Raw genomic sequence first — 26,359 nt, forward strand, 5'->3', positions numbered from 1 at the left:
ATATTTTAATATTATTTAATCTCATTACTAAAATGGGCTGTATAACTAATCTGGGTGTAGCTGGAATGCCCAGAAAGTGGCAATAGGCTTAGGTTGTGATGTTGTTCAATGTCTAATACTTAAGACCGAACTTGGCTCAGACTCCCGTTTTCCCAGCTGGGCCAAGTTGCTCGTTTACGCGTTCAGAAAGCAGTTATGGGGAAATAAGCTTGGGTAAATGTATAGGTTAATAACATGATTAAGTTATAAAGAAATATCACATACTGGGGTCCCGGATTAGCCACGGGGCCCATTTCCGTTTATTCAGTTTGATTTGAGAAGAAACCCGCACAATCCACCCGGATTGTCCAGGTTTCTCATAGAAAAGTTCATTTTTACTTAATTAGCCGAAAAATATGATTTTTTATCACTCTTGGTGTTTTGATATTCCCGCAGATTCACTAGACGCGAACTTGCCGGTTTTTATAAAAACCGAATTTGTTTAATATTCAGATTAGCATAATTAATTAACCGTTAATCATTAAATTATGAAATTTAACCACTTATCAATTAAAATATGTAGATTTTTATAAAAATATTTCTGAAATTTATTTACTGATTTATTAATTTATAAAAATTCATTTTATCAGCTATATTTCGCCTGAAAATCGTCCGTTTACCCCAAAAAATTTCCAAAAATTCCACAAAAATTCCTGAATACTCAAATCATTTCCCAAAATAACATGTATCAATTCCAGAATGTAAAAAGCTCGTGCAATATTCTTTTTGGCCCAAATTCGGCTGTAAAAATTCACACGAACGCAAATAAACAAAACACCTTTAAACTTCTCCAAATGATCCAAAATTCATATGTGATCAAAATACATCAAATCTGAGTTCCCAGAAAATTTTCATAATTTTTGAAGTATTTTAGCTATTTTTTCCCAAATAAACGTCCCAATTCGGTAATAAATTCGCCAAATATTCTCGGATGGTCGAAAAATTACCAAATTTGAACAGGGACTTATTGACATGGTCCCTGATGTCCCTGCAAAATTTCAAGTCCTAACAATATGCACATCATAACCTTAACCTAAATAGCCCGTAAGCGAGTGTTTCGGCATTACCTTAGCGGGTTTGGCTCGTTTCCGACCTTTTTAATCAAGTTTTCAGGTTCTTGTGCTTCTAAGAAAGCTAGGTACAAGTCCTATATCACAAACCAAGCAATATTTCATCAACATAACAGCCCTTAACTTAGGGTTTCGGCTAGTGCACAAAAACGAACTTTTGAACAGTAAAAACGCCGTTTCAACCCTTTAATCCGTGTTTATAGCCAAAAAAAACTATCAAAACAGGTTCCTTACCATGTGTATGATCAAAAAATGTTTATGGACCATTTTTAGGATTTTTACACGGTTAGGAATGATTTTTAGTAACCAAGACATGTTTTTATGGTATTAAACAAGTTTAAACAAGTTCAAAAGCTACTTATTTAAGCCCTTTACCTTAGGGTTTGGAGGTTTTCTGGAATTTTAGGATGCAGCTTCTTGGACCTCATATTTTATAAACCAAATTGGATAAACAAGCTTCCTAAACAAGTTATATAAAAAAAATGGGGGTGGGGTGGGCTGGTCCGATCGGAAGGATGGTTTGGGCCCCCTTGGGCCCATTTTGGCCCAACAATCTGTTTTCTCAAGCCCAATACGAAAATCCCGGTCCAAATTTAGTTCGGTTTCGGTTTTTGGCGTGAAAAACTTATCGGGTGCGACAAACAGCGCGAAAACAAGTGTTTTTCGGCTAGTTTTGTGTAAAATTATAAAAGCATACTATATGTTTGTAAAAATCAAAAATATTTTCACGGATCGCTTAAAACATTTCAAATAAGTGTTTGGTAAGTCTTTTTCGGCTTAACGGATGATACAATACTTGGTTTGTAACTATCTTTCGCGTTTAAATCTATAGCGGGCGGTTAAACGAGCATGTTTTCGTTTAACTTGTTTGCTATCAAACTAAGACCATATTTCTAATATTTTAGCTTGTATAGATCGTATATCACTTATATATGGCCCCCCGAGATATCTGGGTCATAACCCGACCCGTTCGGTTAATTGTTCGTTTGTTACGCAAAAGGCGTTTATTTGCTTAATCGGTAAATACGTACTGAGGTGTACCTTGTTTTGGCTCAAATGTCACAGTATCTGACAAGCAAATGATTATGTTGAAGGCAAGAGTGGCATAAATAATCCGATTAGACCCGTGACTCTTAACTGGAAATCAACTTGCTAAAGGTCATGCTCTTGGTTTTAAACATTCTAGTATGCAACACTCTAACTAATTAAAAATCATAACTTAATCTAGGGCATTCGTGGCTGGTTCAATAACCTCATGCTCGTGTTCGTTTGCAATCAATCATCAATGTGAGTTTATCATAACTCCTTTTTCATGTTTCATTATTTTTGGGGTGTGGCATGTATCCTACAAAATTACCGTATATCTATTTTATGTTTTACAATTCAGTTATGATTCATGCTAATGTCAAAGTATGTTATCTTGTCATAACTTGTCATGCTCTACATGTTAATTGCTAAATGCTTACTTATTTAGTGTTTTTGGTTGATGGTGGAAAGTTTAACGCAAACACAAACGCAAGCCTTAGTATTTTGGCTTTGTGCCAAATAGAACAGAATAGTCTATTAGTCTACGGTCTATCTTAGTTAATACATGCATTACATTTATGTTGGATTCTCACAATGAAAAATGAGTTGTATTTTTACAATACACACACACACACATATATATATATATATAAACTTTTATGATTGCTCACCAACATTCGTGTGTTGATAAAAATTATGTTATACATGTTGTAGGTTGATATTGCTCAAGATTGAAGAATGATAGATATGGACCTTTCAGTTATTTTTAGTAAATGGATTGTTTGAATTATAATGGTTAAAGTTTTCGTTGTATTTGAGATTTTTTTTTTTTCATCCGAGTATTTGAGATTGTGTAATGTGATGATTGATTTTAATAATATGAATTAATTATATTGTCATTTTAGTTAGTGTCACCGAGCTTATGAATAATCAAAGTTTCGTCCCGACATTTTTGCCATCGATTAGGGTGTCACAAAATATATCCATTCTATAATTTGAGATGAAAAGTATGATAACGAATCACTGTTATGTGACGGTGACATGAAAAATAGAGAGATATATTGCAAGATTGACGCATATGAAGAATGAATACCCTCAATTAAAAGATCAATTGCTCTTCCTTGATGATACATAACTTTTGGAGTTAATGCTCATGGATCTTGCTGTCAGTCTATTTATGAACTATTACATTGTTGAGAGAGGCGTGACATTGATTCACGGTCATCGGATAATAAAGATCGAAATGAATAGAAACAACAAAACTGAGATTATCCATGGGTATAGTCAACGATTAAGAGATGTTCTCCATGTTCTCAATGTCTCAAATAGTATCATATTTGCAAGGAGGTTGACTGCTATAAATACTCAATCTCATTTATGATAAGTTTATGACTAGGTTTATAAGAAGGTATTCCTCATTCATTTTAAAAAACTGGAGGATAGTCATATCAACTTAGGTTATGAGATACACCTACAAATGTTATTAACACCCCTGATAGCGAACTAGCTTAAGTAGCTCACGAGTAATTTGACCCATTTACACCCATATTGTGACACCTTGATTTCCTGGTTTGCAATTTTTGTTGGATTTCAACATTCAAACTTCAATCAAAACTCAATTATTACACTTTAAGTTTATTTAATGTTTTACAAGATAAAATCATTCACCAAATCCAAAACCTTAATGAATAGTTTAAAAGCAAAACATAATGTGTGATGCCAAATCACTTTCATATACTATAGCTATCTGAATGGTGTAAGCGTCTGATAACCGTGACGTTTTTCAATCAGCTTACATTCAAATATAACTCTTCTGACCGATTGGTCGATGTCAACTTTCTCGACTTATTATCAATCAAGTTCTTTCATTAAACCCCCTTATTATCAATCAAGTTCTTTCATTAAACCCCCACACTCTCCGCATGGGTTTAACACGAGACTCTTTTATATTTTTATAAATATATGATTCTTGTTTAAACTCTCTTCCATCTTACTTTTGAGTCATATTTCAACCGTTACACAACTAAGCCCACATGACTAAAACCTCACACAAATAGTCAAAACTCAAACCGATTCAATTGCTAATACATCTAAACTTTATTAATCCGTTTAGTTTACTCATTTCATTACTACCATATATTATACCCCAAATCTTTTGAGTCGTGAAGCCTTTACCTTACTTTTTTTAGTAACCTGCGTATGCAAACAGATTGGTCGTTGCTCATTCACGTCACAATCCTCCCATAACTTTCTATTTGTTTACCGCCTCAATCGTCTACCACCCCGGATATCAGCCACTCACCCACTGTCATCCCTCACTCTTACACCAATCCCAACACACTGTTGTAGCCAACATCATCTAACACCATCAATGATCGCATCTCACCACAATCGCCACCTCATTTTTGCCTATAGCCGCCCAGTCACCACATTTGTCTCTCTCCCTCCTTCATGTGTATCGATCGCAATCGCAAAACAAGGTAGATGGGCCGGCCAATTAGGTTTATAGGTGGTATTTGGTGGTTTGTTAATCACAAAAGGTTCAAATTTCAAGTTCCATTTTCTTTAATGGCTTCAAGTTTCATCTCTTAACCTAAAACTTAGTTAAAAAATAATAAAAATAATAATGACCCATTATTAACATTTCATATTTTCTTTAACAATATTTGAAAACTACCCCCTATACTCGAATACACCTTCTAGAAGTAACAAGATGTTAACCGTTTATACTGATTTTGACGCTCCATACCTGACTCACCCGAAACACCGTCAACAGAAAAATCCACCATTATCAATAAACTGCGCTTAAATCAGGTTTCGAATCCAAAACCTCAAAGATCCCAAGTCATAATCATCGTCATTCGCGGAAACATGATATATATGATATTAAATATGATATTAAATGATAGTAAATAAATAAAGTGGTGTTACAACTATACACCTGGCTTCTACCATCATTAATAATATTTGAGAATCGGTGGAGATAGAATAGAAGCAAGCTGAGCACTGCCCATAAGCAAACCAAATCCTTCGATATTCATCTGGCGATTAGGGTTTCAAAACCATGGTCAGTTTATCCTTCAAATATACAATCAATCTTCACTCCATTTCTTACAATTCGTTGTCTTTCAACTGTGTAATCGTCAATTTTAATGCTTTTATAATCAATTTCTTAATAAAGTTTGAATCTTTTTCTTTAAACTGTTTAATTATTATCAATTTTAATGGTTTTAAAGGTTAGGGATTTGTTTCCTCTTTCTATGATTGTTATGTTTACAAGAATGAATCATACATTATTTGATAAATTGATATGCTTTATTATGTTTTTCAATGATCGTATATAAAAGTTTAACCTAGTTTAGAATTGGTCTTTTTATTTAGGCAAATTGGATTTTTATTTTTGCTAATCCTGTCTCAAAAAATTATTGAAAATTATTGCCACCGGTCCCACCGTTTCCATACTCATTGGATCCCGTTAAAAAGAGCTTAACTCCGTTAAGTTTTTTCAAATGATGTTTTAGGGCTTTTGACAACGAGTGGTTTGATGTAAAACTTCCAATTAACAAAAATCAAGCCGTTCAGAGCAATGTTTCAAAGTAATTTTTACGACGATCAACTCGTATCCTTCTTCCGATCAAAAGCCCTAAAACATCAGTTTGAAATTCTAAAAGTTTTTTTTAACGGGGTCCAATGAGAAAAGGTGGGACTGGTGTCAAGAATTTTTTGAGGTGGGGTTATTAAAATTCAATTTGCCTTTTATTTTTAATCCTGATTTATTTTCGTTATTATCGACAGAACAAACTTGGCAGAGGGCAGAGGGACAAAGTCCATCAATTTATGACAATTACCGGAACAAGGTGATCCACTCTTATTATTAAAATATTAACTCCTTTTTATTCATGCAACATGTTGTATAAAAACTTATGAAAGCTTCTAGAAATATAAAATTGTAGATTTGTACGGTTTGTGTTACTTAAGTCCATTATGTTAATTGTCCCGAACACAGTGAAAAAGTTGCCTTAACGACTTTGAAGGCGAGTGATTGGCATCTTGATGGTGCATTTGATGTCTTCTATCGACAGCCTCATGTGAATAAATCATCAATCAATGCGCGAAACATTGAGGAATTGTATAATAAATACAAAGGTAAATTTAGCATTTGTTTGTATATTCTGATATCTTTGAAAGAAAGATGATTTCTAAGTGTGAGTTTGTTATCTTGTTTTATAGATCCTTATGCTGATATGATTATGGCTGATGGTATTAGTAACCTCTGCAATGACCTTCAGGTATCTCTCACATACACATGCTCAAATTAGTGTTTATCGCGTTTATATAGTTTCTGATTTAAGTTTGTAACCAACTTAGAAGCTAGGTTGAATGTTAATTGCGAGTTATACTAATGTATATTATTTACGACGGAATTTACTTAATGTTATTGAGTTATTCTGAGACCTTTTTCCATTCTGGCAGGTGGATCCTCAAGATATTGTTATGGTATGTCTTAGATGTATATTATTTTATGCGCCTAAATCATTTTTATTATTTTTTTTTTGTAAAGAAAAGATATTTAAGGAATATTTTAATATACATATATTAGATAAATCTGTTGTGATGCGCTATTGAGACTTAGCTGACACTTTTTGCTGAAATTGTTACTTCAGTTGGTTATTTCGTGGCACATGAAGGCTGCTACCATGTGTGAATTCTCAAAGCAGGAATTTGTTGGTGGCTTGCAGTCGTTAGGGTAAATTTGATTCGATTCACATCTGTTTTAATAGATTTGAGAATAATGTGTTATTAAATATCAAGTTCAAATTATTTAAGTAATCGTTTTTTAATATTTAATTACAGGATAGATTCGCTAGAGAAATTCCGTGAACGCATTCCGTCTATGCGTGCTGAGCTGAAAGATGACCGTATGTATCATATCTTATTCTTGTCATCATTATTTGTTTAACAGTAGTTGTGTTCTAAAGGTCGATCTAATGCGTTATTTTCTTGTTTTAAAATTTTTTCTTGTCGCAGAAAAATTTAAGGAGATTTATAATTTTACATTTGGCTGGGCAAAGGAGAAGGTACTTATTTACATCTTTTTCCATTAATCTCAGTTTGTTCATTAATGAGATATTACATTCTTTTTTAATTATTGTTATAAAAGCACGGGAAGAAACCAGCATAATGAAATGGCTGCATATGTGCTGATTTACATACACACTCGTTCTTTATGTGAAGATCTTGCATATTTGATGTTTATATGCATCCATGTATACATATAGTAATACATGCTATATACTGCAATGCTCTTAAATAGTATTAAATTATCTTCTTTTATGATTTCAGGGTCAGAAATCTCTGGCATTGGATACAGCTATAGGGATGTGGCAGCTGTTGTTTGAAGAAAATCATTGGCCAATGGTTAATCATTGGTGTCAGTTCTTACAGGTAACCCTAGATTTGTAGCGCACGCATTTTAGTTAATCTATGTCCTTATTGGGATGATTTTAAAGATTAATTTTTGCATTGTTTTTCAATTTCAGGCTCGACATAACAAAGCTATTTCTCGAGATACTTGGTTTCAACTACTAGAATTTGCAAAAGTAAGATTCAAGCCCTAAAATCTTATTAGAAGTAGTGTTAATAGCTTTTCAAGCTCGGGCCCGTTTGTTATTTTCATTATTATTTTATTTATATAATTATTCTTTATATATATTTATAATTGTAACTTTTATACATAACATAATATATATCATATACGTAACTTTTTCATATGATAATGTTTGGTGTAGACCACACGGATGGTCCCTGTGGCTTGGGCCAAATTGTAGATTTGGTCCCTAAGTCTATTGTTCTTAACAATTTTGTTTGTTTCCAAGGATGTTTCACGAACTTAAAAAAGTTGATTTGATCAGTTATCAAGGGCATTAATGTTTTTTTCTATTTATTTTTTGACATGCTAAAACTTGAAATGACTAAAATGCCCAAAAAAACTAACTGACCAAATTACTCTGTTAGGTTTTTGGACCATCCTTGAGAGCGTACATGATAATTGGGAACTATAGCTACAAAGTTTAAAGCTTTAGGACTGAATCCATAATTTGGTCCAAACCATAAGGTCATCCGTGTAATTTACTCTAATATTTATCGCGTAACTTATTATATATAAAATAGAGATTATTATATTTAGGGTGCGTTTATCTGAAGCTTTGCGTAGCTCACTAACATATTTTTTTTTATTTAAGCAGAATGTGGACCCTATACTGTCAAACTATGATGCTGATGGTGCTTGGCCGTATCTAATTGATGAATTTGTGGACTACCTAGGTGAAAATGGGATAGTTCAGAAGGGTGTTATGAAGGAGTGGCTTTAGAACATGTTTGTATGATTTGGAGGCTTACATTTGGTCTGATGCTTAATGTGTTGTGACCAAGTTGATTTATTATTCAAGAACCAAAATATGTCTATAGACACAGAATATATATAGCCTTGTTGGGATAATTTAATTTACTCTTGTTTGGATTGTTTGATGTGTGCTTTCTTTGGTTGGTGTTGTTCTTGATTTTTATTTGTTGGTTTAGAATAATTTGCGTGTTGTGTTTTGTCTTCTTTGCGTTGATCGCCAAGGTGAAGGATCCGATCTCTTTGGTGGACTTCCGCCCGATCAGTTTGAAATGTGACCTGGTCTTATCGCATTTTTTATACGCGGATGACGTGGTTTTCATTGGTGAATGTAATGACCGGAATACGCTGAATTTATGTAGGATTCTTCTGTGGTGTTTCATGAGGCGCTAATGTCTTTGCTAGCAAATGGTGGTGGCGTCAAACGAGAGAGAGAATCTATGGTGGAAGGTTATATGGTTGTTTCATCATTCTTCTTGCGCATGGTCTTTTATCCCGATTAAATTTTTTATGCGGGCCCTTAGACGAAAAATAATAAGAATCTCTCCTGACCTTAAATGGAATAAGTGGATACCAAAGAAAGTGGGATTTGTGGCTTGGCTTGGAGGGGTTGTTTTAATAGGCTCGAAGATGCATTGGCAAGAAGAAACATCCCGGTTGGATGGATTATTTGCCAGATTTGTGAAAGCGAAGAGGAATTGGTTGACCATGTATTCATCTCACGTGGGCTAGTTCAAATGGTGTGGAGTTGATCTCTCAATGGTGTAAAGTGCCCAATTTTAATGCATGTTGTGTTCGGGAATTGGTGGAGTTACATAAGTTTGCGTCGTTTCCTAATAAGGCGAAAGTATTTCCTGCGGTGTGCTTGATAACGATGTGGTGTATTTGGAATAAGCGGAATGCTTTAGTACATAATGGGATTCCAATACAAGTTCATAGCTTGTTGGAAGAGATAAAAGTGCTCAGTTTCCCTTGGATTAAAATTAGGTTAAAAAGAAATAGACTTTCATGGGAAGATTGGTGTTCTCATGTGTGACAGTGTGTTGTGGTTTTTCCGTACTTGTGCGGTTGGGCATAGGTTGTAATAGCTTGCGTTCGGTTGACTGGTGTTCGTAATTGGTGGTTTCTAGCGCCTTGCTAAGGTTAATACAAAATTTTGTTGGTCGTTCAAAAACAGAATATATGAGGTTACTTTGTTAAGTGAATGAATGAGTTAAGTAAATGATGATTTAGATAATAATTTTAATATTGGATAAAACTCATATAGGAGAAAAGTAATGTCAAACCAATCACCAGGTGGCAAATGCCAACCATATGTCATCCTTTATTGCCTAATACATTTGTCAACTGTAACAGTTCATAAGATCAAAAACAAGATTCTATGCCATCCTTCTTCATTAGAACAGCAACAAAAAATCCCAAAGAGCGTTCCACTTAGTGGGAAGTTGCGGCTACCAACGCCATATGCTCGATCAAATCCAACACTCGGTTGCTGCACACAAAATCAAATGAACCCGAGTTATACACTTTCTAAAGGATTAAAAAATGACAAAATAAAAAAGAGTCATGTATGTCTTGTCTAACCTGTAACCCCACTCGTTGTCATACCACGACACCAACTTCACAAACGAAGCACTTAGCCCTATCCCGGCCTTCGCATCAAAAATACTTGACCTGAAAGAAGCGTAACACATTATCTGCCAGAACCAAGAAGTGCAAGATATTGACTTAAGAACGTCGAACGTGAAAGAGTCAAAGCCAAAATGAAGACTAGAATGACCTGGAATCGCCAACAAAGTCATTGGAGACAACATCCTCATCGGTGTATCCAAGGATGCCTTGCAATGGACCTTCAGAGGCATACCTTTAATACAAAGAAAAGACCATTTATGAGTCAACTTGCTAATTACATGGTAATTACAATAAACTTAATAAGGTAATCTTAAATGGCATACTTGATTGCAGCTTTAACATCTTCATAAGAAGCACTCTTCTCAAGTCGACAAGTTAAATCGACGACGGAGACATTTGTTGTTGGGACTCTAAAGGCCATACCCGTCAGTTTTCCATTTAGTTCTGGTAGAACCTTCCCTACAGCCTGCAATTTTAACATATAAGCGATTAGAGGTGGTAAAATGAGAGTGTTGGTAACAGATCAAACAGCCAACTTCGAAAGGAGTCTGAGTTGGGTTCAGTTGACCAGTTAAAAAAAATTTTGTATTAGCAGAAATAATTACAATTAAAAAAGATACTTATCATGAACCTATGACCATCAATAACATGCGACAATATTAACTCACAAAAAGAAATTATTACACTTAAAATCGCAAATTATATAATAAACATGGCCATTACCAACTGAAACACCCAATTTAACGATGGATATCTGCTCATTACTTATACCCTTTACTTTCCTAATTAAAATATAAAAAATCTACCATGTGCATGCATGAAAATATAGACAAAATGAAATATATTGCTCTTACAAAAGGGATTATAAAAACCCATAATTGAAAGAAACATCAACAATTAAATATTTAAACCAATTTCTTATGGCCCAAGTTGACATAAGTAACTACACAAAAGAAGTATTATAGTATTTTGGGATATTTTTAATGTATCTGTGTCCTATTTGCCAGGTCTAACTTACAAATTACACAAAAACATTAAATTGTCAATGTTAAAGTTACCATAATTTCCTTTCATCAATCATATTAAAACGGTTTCAAGTCAAGTTCAAAATCATACCTTAGCAGCACCAGTCGAACTAGGGATGATGTTTTGTGAAGCACCACGGCCTCCACGCCAATCCTTCATTGAAGGTCCATCAACAGTTTTTTGTGTAGCTGAACAAAAACGTACAAAAATATTTAATCATAATTGTTTTTTAAAATGTAAATGGCAAAAAACTGGTGCCTATACACATTTATATGCACAAACAGAGAGGCAGACAGACCTGTAGTTGCATGAACAGTTGTCATCAAACCTTCAACAATACCAAACTCCTCATGAACCACCTGTACAAGATTTGCATTTCAGCATAAATTTTAAATAAATATTTTCATAAGTAAATTCTGTTCTGTTTAACGTTAAACCACGTATCTAAGAAAACTAAAAGAAGCGGTACCTTAGCCAAAGGGGCCAAGCAATTAGTGGTGCAGCTTGCATTGGATACAATATCCATGTTAGGCTTGTATGTGGTCTCGTTTACTCCCACAACAAACATAGGTGCATCAGCTGATGGAGCTGAGATAACCACCTTCTTGGCACCACCCTGCACATTGACATCATGAAAAGTCAACCTAAGGGTACATATGTCCTTTAAAAGTTTAACAAACCAATCTCATTTTTTTACCTTCTTGTGTGCTGAAGCCTTATCAAGAGTTGTAAAAACTCCAGAAGATTCTACAACAAAGTCGGCTCCAAAATCACCCCAAGGAATCGATGCTGGATCTCTGAGTACAGATGAGGATGTTTATGATCAGTTTAATAAAAGCTTGGATCACAAGTTACAAAGTATAGAATATAGATACATGTTAACCACAAAAGACAATCTTAATACCTTTGGCTAGATACTTTAATCTGCTTTCCATTGATTTCCAAAGTTGACTCATCAACCACCTTGATGGTTCCTTTAAACAGGCCATGAGTAGAATCATACTTCAACATGTAAGCCTGAAAAACGTATTCATCTCATGGTTATTAACATACATGTAAAATCATCCAACCGCCTGTCGATGAGTCCGCCCATAACATTTACGCATTTGATTATCCAACCTTTTTTCAACTTTGTTATCTTCTTGTATTACTAAAATAAGTTAAGTACTCCCAAAAAAAACAAGAAATCAAATTTGACTTTGCTACGTGGTAAAATATTATTTAGTCAAAACAATACATGCTTTTGATTTAGTCACAGATAGTCAACAAAGAAAGCCAACAAATTGCAACATACAAGTTCATCCTTACCATGTACTTGGCATCAATAAAAGGATCGTTGACCGCAACAACCTCGATATCATCTCTAAAAGTCGCTATTCTCAATACCAGCCTACCAATTCTTCCAAAACCTGCAAGATTCAAGCTAATACAATGAGATTCTGTCAATCACTCCACATAAATAAACAAAATGACATATGCTTATCACATAAACAAGACCATTATATTCCCATTTTCATCTAACAAAGTAACTGCTCAAAAGTAAATAAATCTATAAACTTTACTAAACCACCACCAATTCAAATTCCACAAATGAAAACCGCACGAAAGCATACCATTGATTCCGACTCTGGTCTTCCCACCAGTGCTGGACTCTACAAAAAAACCCAAGCAAACAAAATTCATATATATATTAAAAAAATAAAAATAAAAATAAAATAAAATAAAATAAAAAAACTGGCTGAGGCATTTGATCAAACAGTTGGTGGGCATATTACAAAAGGCTTATAAATGATCTTACTTGAAACAGTAGGAGGCGTCTGGGTAGCTGTAGCTTTAATCGGCTGAATGCAGTAAGCTCGTGACGTCCTAATTACCAAAACAAATCAATCAGTCATCAAATCACCATTACCAACCAAAACCCTAAAAACCCAGATGTGAAATCAAAAACCCAACTGTAAAAACGAAGGTTCTGAAGAAACAGCTGCACCAAACACGTTGGATTTGAAATTCAACGACGACACCTGAAAAAAACACAAAATTTGAACAAGAATGTTAAGATTAAGGTGGCGGATGATGAAATGGTTAGAAATTAGACCTTGAAAGGTGTGGGATTGGAGGATGCATGAAGAGCAGGTGATGGGTTGGTGGATCTGAGAAGAGAAGAAGCCATATATGAATGTGGGTTGGTGGGATTGAGTTCGGTCAAAACCCTAGAACAGAGGATGTGTTATATATATATAAATAAAAAGAATGGCTTTTGGCGTTAAAGAGACGCCTTTGGTGGCCTTTGTGGAGTATTTAAATATGGTGGAAAGTTGGCGTAAAGGCCGGCGGCTGGTGATGGTAATGAAGCTGTGTGTATGACCGACTGACTAGTATTTATTTATATAAATACAGTAACACTCACGTGCTTGGTGTAATATTATAATTTGGAAGGTTTGTGTTTTGTGAACATCCCACCCCCTCTTTTCTTACATATGCTTCATTCGTACCTACCTCTAAGGGGGTGTTTAAAACATGTCAAAATTATTATTAACTTAATAGTAGTCAACTCGATTGGTTTTGCTGGTTTGAGATTCGAACGGTTTGGTTTAACTGTTTAAGGTTTGGCGTTCGTGGTTTGGTGATTTACTACTATCAGTGGTGAAGCTTGGGCTTCGCCATGGCGGTGGCCGAAGTCACGGACCCAAAAGTTTTCGGGTCGGCGATTCGGTTCGTGTCGGTGGTTCGGGCCGTGTCGGTGGTTCGGTTCGGGTCGGATCAAACAATATGACATCCATATATATAATTTTTTTTTTCATTCGTTCAAATAGGTTAAGTTAGAGTAAAATTTCATCATACAATACCTATTACAAGCGTGATTGACTAACTTCCCTAAATCCCCAATTCATAATTACAAACCTTAATTTTATAATCATTGGTTTAACAACACAATAGCACAAAGGAAGAGCAGATAAAGTATTACCTTGTGGTGGTGGATGAGCGGCGGCGGTGGATGAGCGTGGAAGGCGGTGGATCGGTGGGCGGTGGCGATTGGCGAACTCAGACAGAACAGAAGCAGAAGGGAGCAGTAGGTTAGGCCGATCCTTTTGTTAAAATTCCCATTTGTTTTTTGTTTTTCTTTAAAGTTATGTTATTTAATAATTTACAACAAGCCCTTCCAAGTTTGAGTGCTATTAAAAACTAAGTTTTTTACAATTTTTATAACATTTGTTTATAAAAACCGTGAGGTTTTATAAAAAAAATCAAACGATAAGGTATTATATTTAAAAAAAAATTGGTGGTGACCGATAGCTCTTTGGAAAAATAATTTGGCAGTGACCGCGCTTAATACCTATAAAAATTTTCCAAAAAAATCACGAAATTTACCCTATTAACGGAGAAAACGACAATGACCGGGGCCACCCCCGGTCACTCTAAAGCTGCGCCCCTGAGTACTATAGTCGGGTTTAAAACTTGGTGCTGGTGAACACCAGTACCATATTTGTTCCCAACTATCCGCCACTGACAGAATGTTAACACCGTTAGTTGCAGGTCGTCGGAAAAATGTTTTTGGCCAGAAAAGTCACAATTTTTTGCCAAGAAACTTTTGCGTAAGATCCAGCAACTCATAGTATCATAGAAACTATTCAAGGGAGAGAGATTACTATCACTTCTCAGACAATTAGAGAGGTTTACTTCATAATATAGATGATGATGTATACTGTTTTGATCAAGAGTTGATTATGGGATTATTTCAAAGAAGCCGATAAGAAGGGAATCTGTTTGCTACTCAGTACAACAAGACATATTTGTGACCACAAGTATTTGATGCATGTTTTGATACACTATATTGGTGGAAGACGTGCGGGTTTCAATCAGTGTAGAAATTTACTCTTATCAGCTATGGTGGCATTGATTCTAAACAAGTCGCTCAATTTTTCTAAGCTTGTATTCTTACACATGCAAGAGAATTGCACAACGAAGAAGGACAAATTCTTGATGTATCGTCATTTCCTTCAAATGATCATTAATAGGATGCTTCTAGATTTTCCATAAGATGTCAACAATGTAGCCGATCTTATTAAACTGCAAGTGATGAATGCTGACACGATGAAAAGAACGCTAGCATATCATGGTAAGACAACGGAGGAAAGACCAAGAATGAAGAGGTTGATAGGTCATCTAGCTGATGTTAATTATCCTACTCCTCTAGATGATAAGTGGAGAAATGTTCATGATGATGATGATGATGGTAGTAATGATGGTCATGGTGATGGTAATGACGATGGTTCTGTGCAACCACAAGTTGAAAAGATATCAAGGAAAGCTAAAGGAAAGCAAGTAGTTGTTGAACCTCAATAGCCTCCTCGTCTGAGGAAAAAGCGGGTTATTACTATGGATTACCCTGACCCCACTATGTCAAACGTTCCTCCAGTGGTTCCCCAGCAGACTCGCAAAAGACTAAGTTTGCAAATAACAACTACTGATCAAGACATTTCAGCGATGACTTTGGTACAAAGTGCTTCCTTCCTTCCTTTGTTTCCAAATGTCACTCAAGTTTCTCTACAAAAATTTGCTAAAACTGCTGTTTCTCAGTCTATTTGTAGTTCAACTTATCTAGTTTTAACAGAGGCGGCAGCAATGAGAACAACTCCAAGCACACATCTTGCTCATATAAGTGCTACATTTTCTTCTCTTGGTCCTTCATTTACTGTAACTACATCTCTGTCTGGCACTATGAAATGGAGAATGTAAGGTTTGAACGACCTCAAAGGCCATTACTATATGGGGATAGTTTCAGAACAACTAGTGCTACAACATTTACTAATCTTCCTCTTCAACAACAATTATGATATTTGATTAATGTAGTCTGTCTTCAAGCTACTCAAATGAATGATGATCATCACAAGATTGTTAAAGGAATGAATTTTTTATGGAAAGAAAATATGGAGCTAAAGAAAACGGTTGCTTCTCAGGGGGTAGATAATCCTTCAGTTGCAATGTCATGATGATGAATTAAGGAGGTTAAAAGGTAATGATAAGTATGATGATCCTGAAGCGGGGAATACTGGTGGTGATAAGTGACCTTATTCATCAGCTGATACATCTACTTAGAGGGAGTCTTCTGGTCAAGAAGTTATTGTTCATTAGGCACCTACTAGTCCTATGCCAATTACAACTCAGAAAGACAAAACAGTTATGTTTTTAGATGAGGCAGGGATATTTCAAAGTCAAATCAATGCAGATGAGATAGAAGAAAGGAAGTTTGTTGCTCATAGTTTATCTTAAGAGCAAATTGCTATTTTGTTTGAGCTTAATGAGAAGGAGGTTGAAAAGATGATTGAATCATTTCAGGATGTTGAAGTTGAATATCAATTTTCTAACAAAGAAAATCCAGCTGTTGATGATGATACTTTTTATGGTGAAGTTGAAATTGGAGACATCACTTCTAAGAAATGCCCGGATCTCTATAAAAATCAAGCTACTAATGAAGAAATTCCAGTATTCACTGATCAAACTTTTAAGGAAGCTGAAGAGATTATGAGATAAAAATAAAAAGAAAAAGGGAATGTTGAAAAAGAGAAAAAGACCATAAAAGAATATCATTCTAAAATATTTAACAAGTGGCTGACAATGGTTCAAAAGACTCAAGAGAAGTATTATGATCAAGCCAGAGCCAAGTTAAACGAAGGACATATTGCAAAGTTTTTGAATGTGAAGAGTGTTCAAGGTGACATCATTTCATGGATGTATGAGCCTGAGTTGAAGATTTGCATCCTTAAACAGGGGTATGGGGTGCAATATTTCGAGAAGTTTACTGATATTCTAACATTGCCTCATTGGAATGTTAGAACATTGGCATTCTGATCGTTTATTAATCGTGGTGAAGTTGAGCTGCTTAGATCGTTTCATAGTCTTATAGTCTGTGAAGTAAATCATGGTTTCAAATTCTTCCAACCCAGATTCATGTCCGGTGTACTGTGTCAGATGTTGATCCTCGTACCGGATTCAGGAAAGTGAAGCTAAAAGCCAAAGCTCCTCGTGTGCTGAAGAAGATGTCACTGAAGATTATGGAAAGAGATTTTTCTCCAATTTTTTTGTTTTGGGATTATGATGAGAAGACGGGGGAAGCGGTTATTGTGTTGGGGAAAGGGATTGATAAGAGATTCATCAGAGTTCTTGATCCAATATGGATGATCAACTGTTCAAAGAATGGTATCAAGACTTTGTATGAGAATCAAATCAGATTGAGGAATAATGAAGACAATGAGCTGGCACTTCAATTCCAAAGAGTAGTTCGTGTGTGTTATGCTTATGGTGTCTATGCTGGTGTGTGTTATGCTGGCACTTCAATTTTTTTTGTTTTGAGGAATAATGAAGACAATGAGCTGGCACTTCAATTCCAAAGAGTAGTTCGTGTGTGTTATGCTTATGGTGTGCTGAAGAAGATGTCACTGAAGATTATGGAAAGAGATTTTTCTCCAATTTTTTTGTTTTGGGATTATGATGAGAAGACGGGGGAAGCGGTTATTGTGTTGGGGAAAGGGATTGATAAGAGATTCATCAGAGTTCTTGATCCAATATGGATGATCAACTGTTCAAAGAATGGTATCAAGACTTTGTATGAGAATCAAATCAGATTGAGGAATAATGAAGACAATGAGCTGGCACTTCAATTCCAAAGAGTAGTTCGTGTGTGTTATGCTTATGGTGTCTATGCTGGTGGGAACTGGAAGACCAAATGGATGTACTAAAAGGCTTAATCAAAGCATAAGACAAAGGAGAGTTTGTTGATGCAACATTTTATGTTTGTCTTGTACTTTGTACATATTTGGTCTAGTTTGGATAGTTAAGGGAGTTAAAAATGTGATTTGTATAAAAGATATAGACTCATACACTTAGAGTCTAAGCGTATGAGGTTATACACTTGTTTTGATAGCCCGTGTGCCTATGTAATTGGCGTATGGGGAGACATTCGTTAGATTAAGCAGTTTTTAAGGCGTATGAAGTCCCATACGCTTGCGAGTAAAATTCAAACAATTTCAATTCTCGCCACTAGTGCGAACATCTCTTCGAAATCTATCCAATATTTCTAAACATACCCCTTATCTACGAGTCGGGCATTGTACTTGGTTATTTTCCCGGCTTTATCTCTTTTGATTTTATAGACGCACTTTAAACCTATCGGGTTAACTTTGGGTGGTGCTTCGACTAACCGCCATGTTTTTTTTTCTTTTAATTGACTCGATCTCGACTTCCATAGCCTTTCTCCTATGTTTTTCATTATTCGCTTCTTGAAAATTTGTTGGTTCGTCATCGAAAATAATAGGAGATTTACCTCGTCGGTTGTCGGGTCTTGCTCGGCGTGTGTCGGTATACCTTCAACCAGAAAATCGCTAAATTTCTTGGGTAAAACCGTCTTTGAGTAGTTCGACGTGGCTAGGTAACTTGTGATGGTTCATCGTTTAGGCCAGTATCAGGTTGAGTTGGGCTTACGGGTGGGCTGTCATCTTCTAAACTCGATGACTCACTTCTGTTTCTGATTCGAACCAGCTCACCGGTTATGTTGGGCTCTCCGGTATCGTGTCGGTCTATGGACAAGGGGTCGAACCCGGTTGTAACTTGCTCTGGTTCAGGTTCAATATCGTACCTGACAATAAACTCATTCTATTTCGGACCCTTTTCGCCCTCTTGTTTGTCAAGTTTAGCCCAGGCGTACCTTTTACACAAGTCAAACTTGACATACGTGTAACTTGGGCTCGTCTTTTAATCGAATCAAACATACGGTAGGCTTTTGTTCCGGGTTGAGTACCTAAGTGAATATCACAATGCTTTGATCGTCTAATTTCTTTTGATCGGTACCAAGGACTTTTACATACCCCGTGCATCCGAACACTTTAACGTGTGTAAGATTCGGTTTTCTTCCTTTAAGACGCTCATACGGAGTCGAATCCTCCAAAGATTTTGTTGGTGATCGATTTAGTAAATAACCCGAGTGATGAACCGCTTCTCCCAATAGATCTTGCGGTAGTGACATCGCCTTTAACTAACTTTGAGTCATACCAAGTATGGTTCAGTTTCTCCTTTCAACCACCCCGTTTTGATGTGGGGTATACGGGGTCATAAACTAATGTGCCACATCCCTATTGTCAGTTTGACAAGTAATCTTCCAACACATGGGATGTAAACTCACCCCTGTTGTCAGTTCATATGGTTTTGAGTTTCTTGCCCATTTCGTTTTCCACCATTTTCACGAAATCAATGAGTAAGCCCACAACTTGGTCTTTTGTCTTTATCGTGAAAACCCACATATAGCGGGTGTAATCGTCAACGAGTAAAAAGTACAATTCCACTGTGTGTCTTGGGAGTAATCACACCACAAACGTCGGCATAAACAAGCTCGAGCGGTACCTTTGCACGATAGTTGGATTCTTTCGGGATATCCAATCTTGTTTCTTTGCCTAGCATACATGCATCAAAAATTTGCATCGAAATTCTTGGCACTCCATCCATGAGTTTCGAGAGACACCAAAGGGCATCGAAATTCAAATGCCCCAATCAAGCGTGCCGTATCCATAGAAGATTATGCAAGTTGACTTGTAAGCAAACCGAAGAAAAGGCCTTTAAATTAATTTTATAGACTTGGTTAAAAGAACACGGTACCTTGATTAGAAGCCATCCATCTTGTTCGAATATCCATAAGATGTCGTCTTGGATTCCGATCTTACATCATCCTTCGTCTAATTGCCCAAGACTTATAATATTATTTATAAGGGACGAATAAAATAAACATCACTCTAAGGCTTGTTGTTCTCCCCTTTGACCTTCTACTACTATCGTGCCCCGACCTTTGATTTCAACACACGAACCGTCGCCGAAACTTACTTTACTGGTCATGTTGTGATCAATGTTGGAAAACCATTCCGGATTTCCCGTCATGTGGTTACTCACCCCATTATTAAGAATCCACGTGTTTTTACCACATGGGGTTGAAGCATATAACCTCGGAACCTGGTCTTCTTTAAGGAAAACGATATCTTCCTTGCTTGGAGCTTCCGTCATCATGTTTAGAACCGGTCCGTCATCTTGACTCTTGAGCGAGGTTACTTTGATCGTTCTTCTCCTTGTTTCGGTTAGGACATGACATGGCAAAGTATCCTAGTTCATCACACCGATAACATTATATCTTTGACTCGTCCTTTTGTTGGGGTTCTTTCTTTTCTCGATCCACAACCTTATTGTTTCCCTTGTTCTTTTGACTTGATTCGGTTCCCATATTGCCCTTCGCATGACGCCTTTCTTGATTGCTTTTAGCTTTCCATTCTTCATATGTATATAGGAGTTGTCCTTGCTTACCAGACACGAGTTTGTCTTCATCTCCAGATCATTCCTCAAATGCTTTTAGGCGTCTAACAGCTTCATGGAACGTCATGGTCTTTATATCAGCAAACTGTTCAATGGTAGCAACAATCGTTATATACCTCTTTCTCATAACGGACTTCAAAAGCTTTCTCACAAGGGTCTTTTCTTCAAACGGTTCTCCAAGGTTACTTGCTTTGGAATCTATTTGGCTTATCTTGGTCGAGAAGTCATCAATCTTGTCCGTTTCTTTCATCTTGAGTGCATCGAACTCATGTTGAGGAGACTTGATCCGTGCTTCCCGAACCTTATCAACCCCATTGAAATGAGTCTTAAGTGCATCTCATATCTCTTTTGCGGTGGAAATGTGAGCCACTTGCATCACCAAAGCCTCCTGTATGGCTTGATAAAGATACACAATCGTCAACCCGTCTATATTCAGGTCGACACCATTCCCGTTCTTGGTTTGATAGCCTCCAACAATCCTTGAACCTTAAAGATGGCCTTGATTTTTACCGTCCAAATCGTGTAATTGGTGGGTGTAAGAATAGGACATTGAATCAAGAGGGAACTCGGTGCTTTGGGAAAACCGACTTAATTACTTGGCTCGTCTCCCATCTTTCTTCTTGTTCATTGATACTTAAGTTGAAATATTGATTCAATTTTCTTGAACCCATAAGCAACAAATAGTTCGTGACTTGCTAATCAAAACAAAACAGATTTTGTTTTGCTTATGTTCAATTTTCGTTTACGCCAAAAATTCAATACACTTTTGACTTTTTTTTGTCCTTGGTATTTAATCACAAACTCCCTGGCAAAGAAAACAATGGATATAATATTCTTTTGACTTTTGTGACCTGTTAATTCACAAACTACACGTTATACGTCTTTTGCTTTTCGCCGACCAACCAAAAACACTTTCGCCGTAACGACCAACTTCACGTTCAATAAACGGAAATGAAATAGGAGAAAAACTAACTCAAAAACCCTCTAAGTTTGTAAGCACGACAACTAGGCTCCCGCACTTACACAAAGTTACACTAACAAATATAACAAAAACTCTTTTTAATACTCTTCCCCGTTACCTTGATTTGAAACAGTTGATGATTGAAGAACCCTAGATAATTGAAGAAACATGGTGATGGTTTTGTGGCGTAATAAGCATTCTTAACCCATTCCCTACCATATATCCATATATATCATATAATTACACTAAAAATCACTGTTTTTACTAATTCTTGTTTAATCAAATAATATTTTTATATACATTTATTATTATATTTTCTCTTTCCTCCACTCACACCACTTTTAGAAAATATTAAAAACTTATACGATATAAACAGTGAAACCACAAATTTAACTTTCTCATATAACATTATCTCTCCTCTCCACTCACAACCACTCATAACCATACCATATAATTTATAAATCTCCCTCACATGTTTTTAGAAAATGGGCTCTCATGAACTCACTATCATCACTATCGTCATTGGAACCATACTCTTTCTCACTATCATCACTATCCTCATTAGAACCATACTCTTTCTAACTATCCTCATTAGTACCATACTCTTTCTCACTATCTCCCTGGTCTTCAACAACTTCATCTACAATGTTTTCACTTTGCACTTGAACATGCTGATCAAGCCCATAAAAGAGATCAAAATCATCAATGGCATTACCACCACGCACACGTTCATAACCAACATCATTCATTGCTTCATCCGGAACATGTTATTCTACAGGGATATATCCAACATCATTATCAATCCCTTGTACATCAATAACAAGCTAATCTTGGCATGTTGATTGTGACATTTGTCAATTTCGGGTCTTGTTTGTATTCGTTTTTGTATTTGTTTATTATGTAAACCGAACCGATTTGTAAACCGAAACTTATGTTATAATCAAAATGATGGATTTATGTTACAATATTGTTTCACACTTGTTGGGTCTTGAAAACATCCTATTTTTATTTTTATTTATTTATTTATTATTTATTTATTTTTTTGTTGTTTTGTGTTTTTGTCTTGATCCATTTTGCATGAAAACTCTTGTGTCTCACACCCATATTTGACCACCAACATTACCCTATATATACACCACCTTTCCTCTTCATTTCCCTTGCTACAACTCCAAAAAAAAAAAAAACTCTCTCAAACATCAAAGATTCAAGGTTATCTTCTTTAGTGTTCTTGAAGGATTTTGGTCTTTCATCTTAATTAGTTTATGTAGCCTTATTAATACTTGTTTATGGTTGTGCAACATATATATAATATACACCCCTTGTTTACCTTTGGTAGTTACTTCTCCGATTCCGGTCGGTGAGGTTTCGGACCCCATAAGGCAAGGCTTCATGGAGGACTTCGTGTCCTTGATATATATACATCTATATAACTTGTTCATACATATTAATCTTGCTTATTTTAGTTTGTTGGTCGTGTTTACAAGTTCCATGGTTATGGGTTTTTTAAGAGTCTATGCTTCGGTTTAACCGTAAATAGCTCTAAACCGTAAACCGAACTTTGTTACTAGTTTTGTTTGTTTAAACATACTTAGTGTTAGATCTAAGTTTCTAAAATCATTTTTACAAATTCTATGGTTATGGGTTTGTAGAATCTTACCTTGGTCTTAACCCGAAACACGATCCGAACCGAAAATCGAACTTTTGTTTAAACTTTATTGTTAACTTTTGGCTTTTTTTTTATTTGTACATTATTATACAAGTTATTTAGTGTTTGGACATGTGGAAACCATCTATGAACTTGTTGTAAGATGAAAACCGAACCAAACCGATTCTTGCTCGCTTAAGACACACAAGTGTGTTTTTTTTTAGCCATCAAGACTTGTATATTTCTTTAAAAATAGTTACAAATTGATTTTTAAATATTTTCTTAAGTACTTGAAAATGTTGGATCCAACTTGATCTCATAACAAAGTTTGGACCGACAAAACCGAACACTCGCTTAACGTGCGTTGTTAGTTCTAAAACAATGGAACTACATACTTGGTTAAGTCTTATTAAATTTTATTGAGTTATCTCATAACATTCAATATTTTGGAAAGTTGACTTTGGGTTTGACTAATTATCAAGGCCCGAACCGACAACCCGAACACTCGATAAAAAAACCCGTTTTAGTATATTTATTCCAAAGGGATTTGCATTCTTGCATTTTACCCACCTTATTACTTAACATAGGTTGAGTAAATATTAAGGTTAGATACTTTAACCCGGTTTCGAGCAAACTTACATTTTTAAAGGGTTATTATTATAAATTCTTAAATAGTCACATTTTAAACCTTGAACTTTAATTATTTACATTTCTCAACATTTATTTTGTTTAAAGACCTTCAAGACAACCTTTCTAAATCCAAGACTTCTTTTCTTTTTAGGCATTGTGCGTTAAACTCGTCGTTCCGATAAATCTCCAAATTATCATCTTTCAAGTTTACCACTTGAAGGTGAGTACTTCATACCCCATTTTCCATCTTTTATTTTGGGGGTGACATTTCATACTTATTCAACAAAATGCTTTATATTTGAATCTTAAACCACAAACGTAGTTGTATACTTTACCTAAATAATTGCTCGATTTGGTGTTCTATGCTTATATGCCTATGTGTTTATCGCTTTTGGTTGGTGGAACTATAAAATCCTAGACTATTTGGCATCCCCTTATAGCAAGGTGTCGTTAACGTAATGCAATTAACGATAACTATAAAATCCTAGACTATTTGGCATCCCCTTATAGCTAGGTGTCGCTAATGTGTTTAGCGATATCTATTTATCCAAATTACCACTTTTATTTATCGTTTCATATGCAAGTTTTGTGGCTATCTTTATTATATACTAATATGATTAAACTTATGAATTGCTCACCGACCTTTGTGTTGACAAACTTTATTTTATGAAATGTTGCAGGTTTGCATCTTGGTTGATTTATGATTGTGAAGAAAACGACATCAAAGACCTTAGGATATTAGTAAAAATGAACAATATCAATTTGCCATATTTTGTGATATCTTGTTTATGGTTATTTTATGGATAATTGTTATGTGACATTTTCGATGTTGTGAAATGAAATGAGTTTACTAAATACTGTCACTTTAATTAGTGTCATGTGCTTATGGACAATCGTTACACCTCGGCATGTTCCGCCGCCTTTGGTCGGGATGTGACATTGATTACATCACTGTCGTTCCCTAGTGCCCTAAGTCCAACACCAAGGTCTTGACCATGGATCTTATAATGATAGGAAATGATACCTTCAAGGTGGTATCCTAATTTCTCGATCATTGCATTCAACTCATGAACGAAAATAAAACAAAAACAAAACAAAACCCACCATATCAATGTTATTAACCTTCCTATTCAAGTATCTTCTACCTATAATAAAGAACTTTCCACCATGGTTGATTTCGAGAGAGAAAAATGTTCCATCTCCTACGTTACAAAATTTGAAATGTCGAGACTTATGTTTAGCAATAATCAAGCAAAAAAAAATTACTGTAATCTAATTGGAGGACAAAATCATCATTATTGGGCCTTATGCGCCACATATAAAATTTAGATGGGTCAAAGTTGTTTTATTTCTGAATGAACCAGTATGTTATGGTCTTTGGTTTTTAAATACAAAAGGAGCTAGAAATCAGGAAATAATAAGGCAAGAAAATAAACTAAATAATAAAGAGATTGTGAGAATATTTGAATTCAATATTCCCCCTCAAGTTGGAGCATGGATATCTCGAGTGCCCAACTTGTCAAGTAAGAAACGAAGATGTTTAGCCCCGAGCCCCTTGGTTAGAAGATCAGCAATCTGCATGTTGGTGTCAATCGAATGGGGTATAACGTCTTGTGAGTCCACTCGTTCACGAACAAAATAGCAGTCCATCTCTACGTTCTTAGTTCTTTCATGGAAGACAGGGTTATTGGCAATATCTCGGGCGGCTTGGTTATCACAAAATAAGGGAGTGGGATTAGGAGATGAAATTCCCAACTTGGTTAGGAGCCACCTGACCCAAAGGACTTTGCTAACTGTAGAGGCCATTGACCGATACTCAGCTTCAGCCGACGAATGAGAGATAACTGATTGTTTCTTGTTTTCCATAAAATTGGTGCCCTACCCAAAAGAAGCACATATCCGGTTCGCGATCTCCGTGTGTAAGGACACCCGAGCCAATCAGAATCACAATATGCAGTGAGAGTGCAACCCCCCTCACTAGGAAACAAAACTCCTTGCCCTGGCGTTCCCTTCAGATATCTAAGGACTCGATGAGTAGCGTCCAAATGCGATTGTCGAGGATCAGCAACGAATTGGCTTAAAATGTTGACCGAGTAAGCGATATCGGGTCTCGTTGCTTGCAGGTATAGGAGCCTACTGACAATGCGACGGTAGCGGCCGGTGTCAACCTTTGGTTCACCTTCGGCTTGATCGAGTTTGTGATTTTGCTCGATGGGTATTGGACTCAGTTTGCAACCTTGTAAACCGCAATCTTCAAGAATATCAAGTACATATTTTCATTGATTCAATACCAAGCCTTCTTTTGTTCTGGCAACTTCGATGACAAGGAAATACTTTAAGTTGCCAAGATCTTTGATGCTAAATCGGTTATTAAGCTCGTTCTTTGTGTCTTGCATCTTGATTGTGTCATTGCCAACCATCACCACATCGTCAACATAAATAAGCATAGCAACAAAACTATTGCCTTGTCTTTGGATGAAAAGAGAGTAATCTGCCTTGGATTGTTTAAACCCAATATCTAGTAGAGCATTGGTAAATTTATGGTACCAATTGTGTGATGCTTGTTTTAAGCCATATAATGA

General features: G+C 35.8%; 2 protein-coding genes across 2 annotated transcripts; one reads left to right on the forward strand and one right to left on the reverse strand.

Moving 5' to 3' along the window:
- The first annotated feature begins 5,169 nt into the window (after positions 1-5,169).
- On the forward strand, positions 5,170-8,609 carry LOC143544193 (uncharacterized). Its single transcript, XM_077036347.1, has 11 exons — positions 5,170-5,202; positions 5,931-5,992; positions 6,142-6,281; positions 6,366-6,424; positions 6,609-6,632; positions 6,800-6,882; positions 6,990-7,054; positions 7,164-7,213; positions 7,479-7,580; positions 7,676-7,735; positions 8,381-8,609. Exons 1-11 carry the CDS (start codon positions 5,200-5,202, stop codon positions 8,504-8,506), a joined length of 774 nt encoding a protein of 257 aa, XP_076892462.1. The 5' UTR covers positions 5,170-5,199; the 3' UTR covers positions 8,507-8,609.
- A 1,289-nt stretch (positions 8,610-9,898) lies between these two features.
- On the reverse strand, positions 9,899-12,838 carry LOC143544194 (glyceraldehyde-3-phosphate dehydrogenase GAPCP1, chloroplastic). Its single transcript, XM_077036348.1, has 11 exons — positions 12,807-12,838; positions 12,502-12,602; positions 12,098-12,210; positions 11,891-11,990; positions 11,663-11,809; positions 11,492-11,552; positions 11,284-11,381; positions 10,491-10,633; positions 10,316-10,399; positions 10,120-10,209; positions 9,899-10,027 (listed from the first exon to the last, which is right to left on the reverse strand). The coding sequence occupies exons 2-11, from the start codon at positions 12,502-12,504 to the stop codon at positions 9,970-9,972; spliced, it is 897 nt and encodes a 298-aa protein (XP_076892463.1). The 5' UTR covers positions 12,505-12,602; positions 12,807-12,838; the 3' UTR covers positions 9,899-9,969.
- Between the last annotated feature and the right edge of the window lie 13,521 nt (positions 12,839-26,359).

Source organism: Bidens hawaiensis, unplaced genomic scaffold (assembly GCF_021521415.1).
Source record: "Bidens hawaiensis isolate Kalapana, Puna unplaced genomic scaffold, B.hawaiensis_p1.1 tig00013494_1, whole genome shotgun sequence".
In the NCBI taxonomy this organism is placed as follows: domain Eukaryota; kingdom Viridiplantae; phylum Streptophyta; class Magnoliopsida; order Asterales; family Asteraceae; genus Bidens; species Bidens hawaiensis.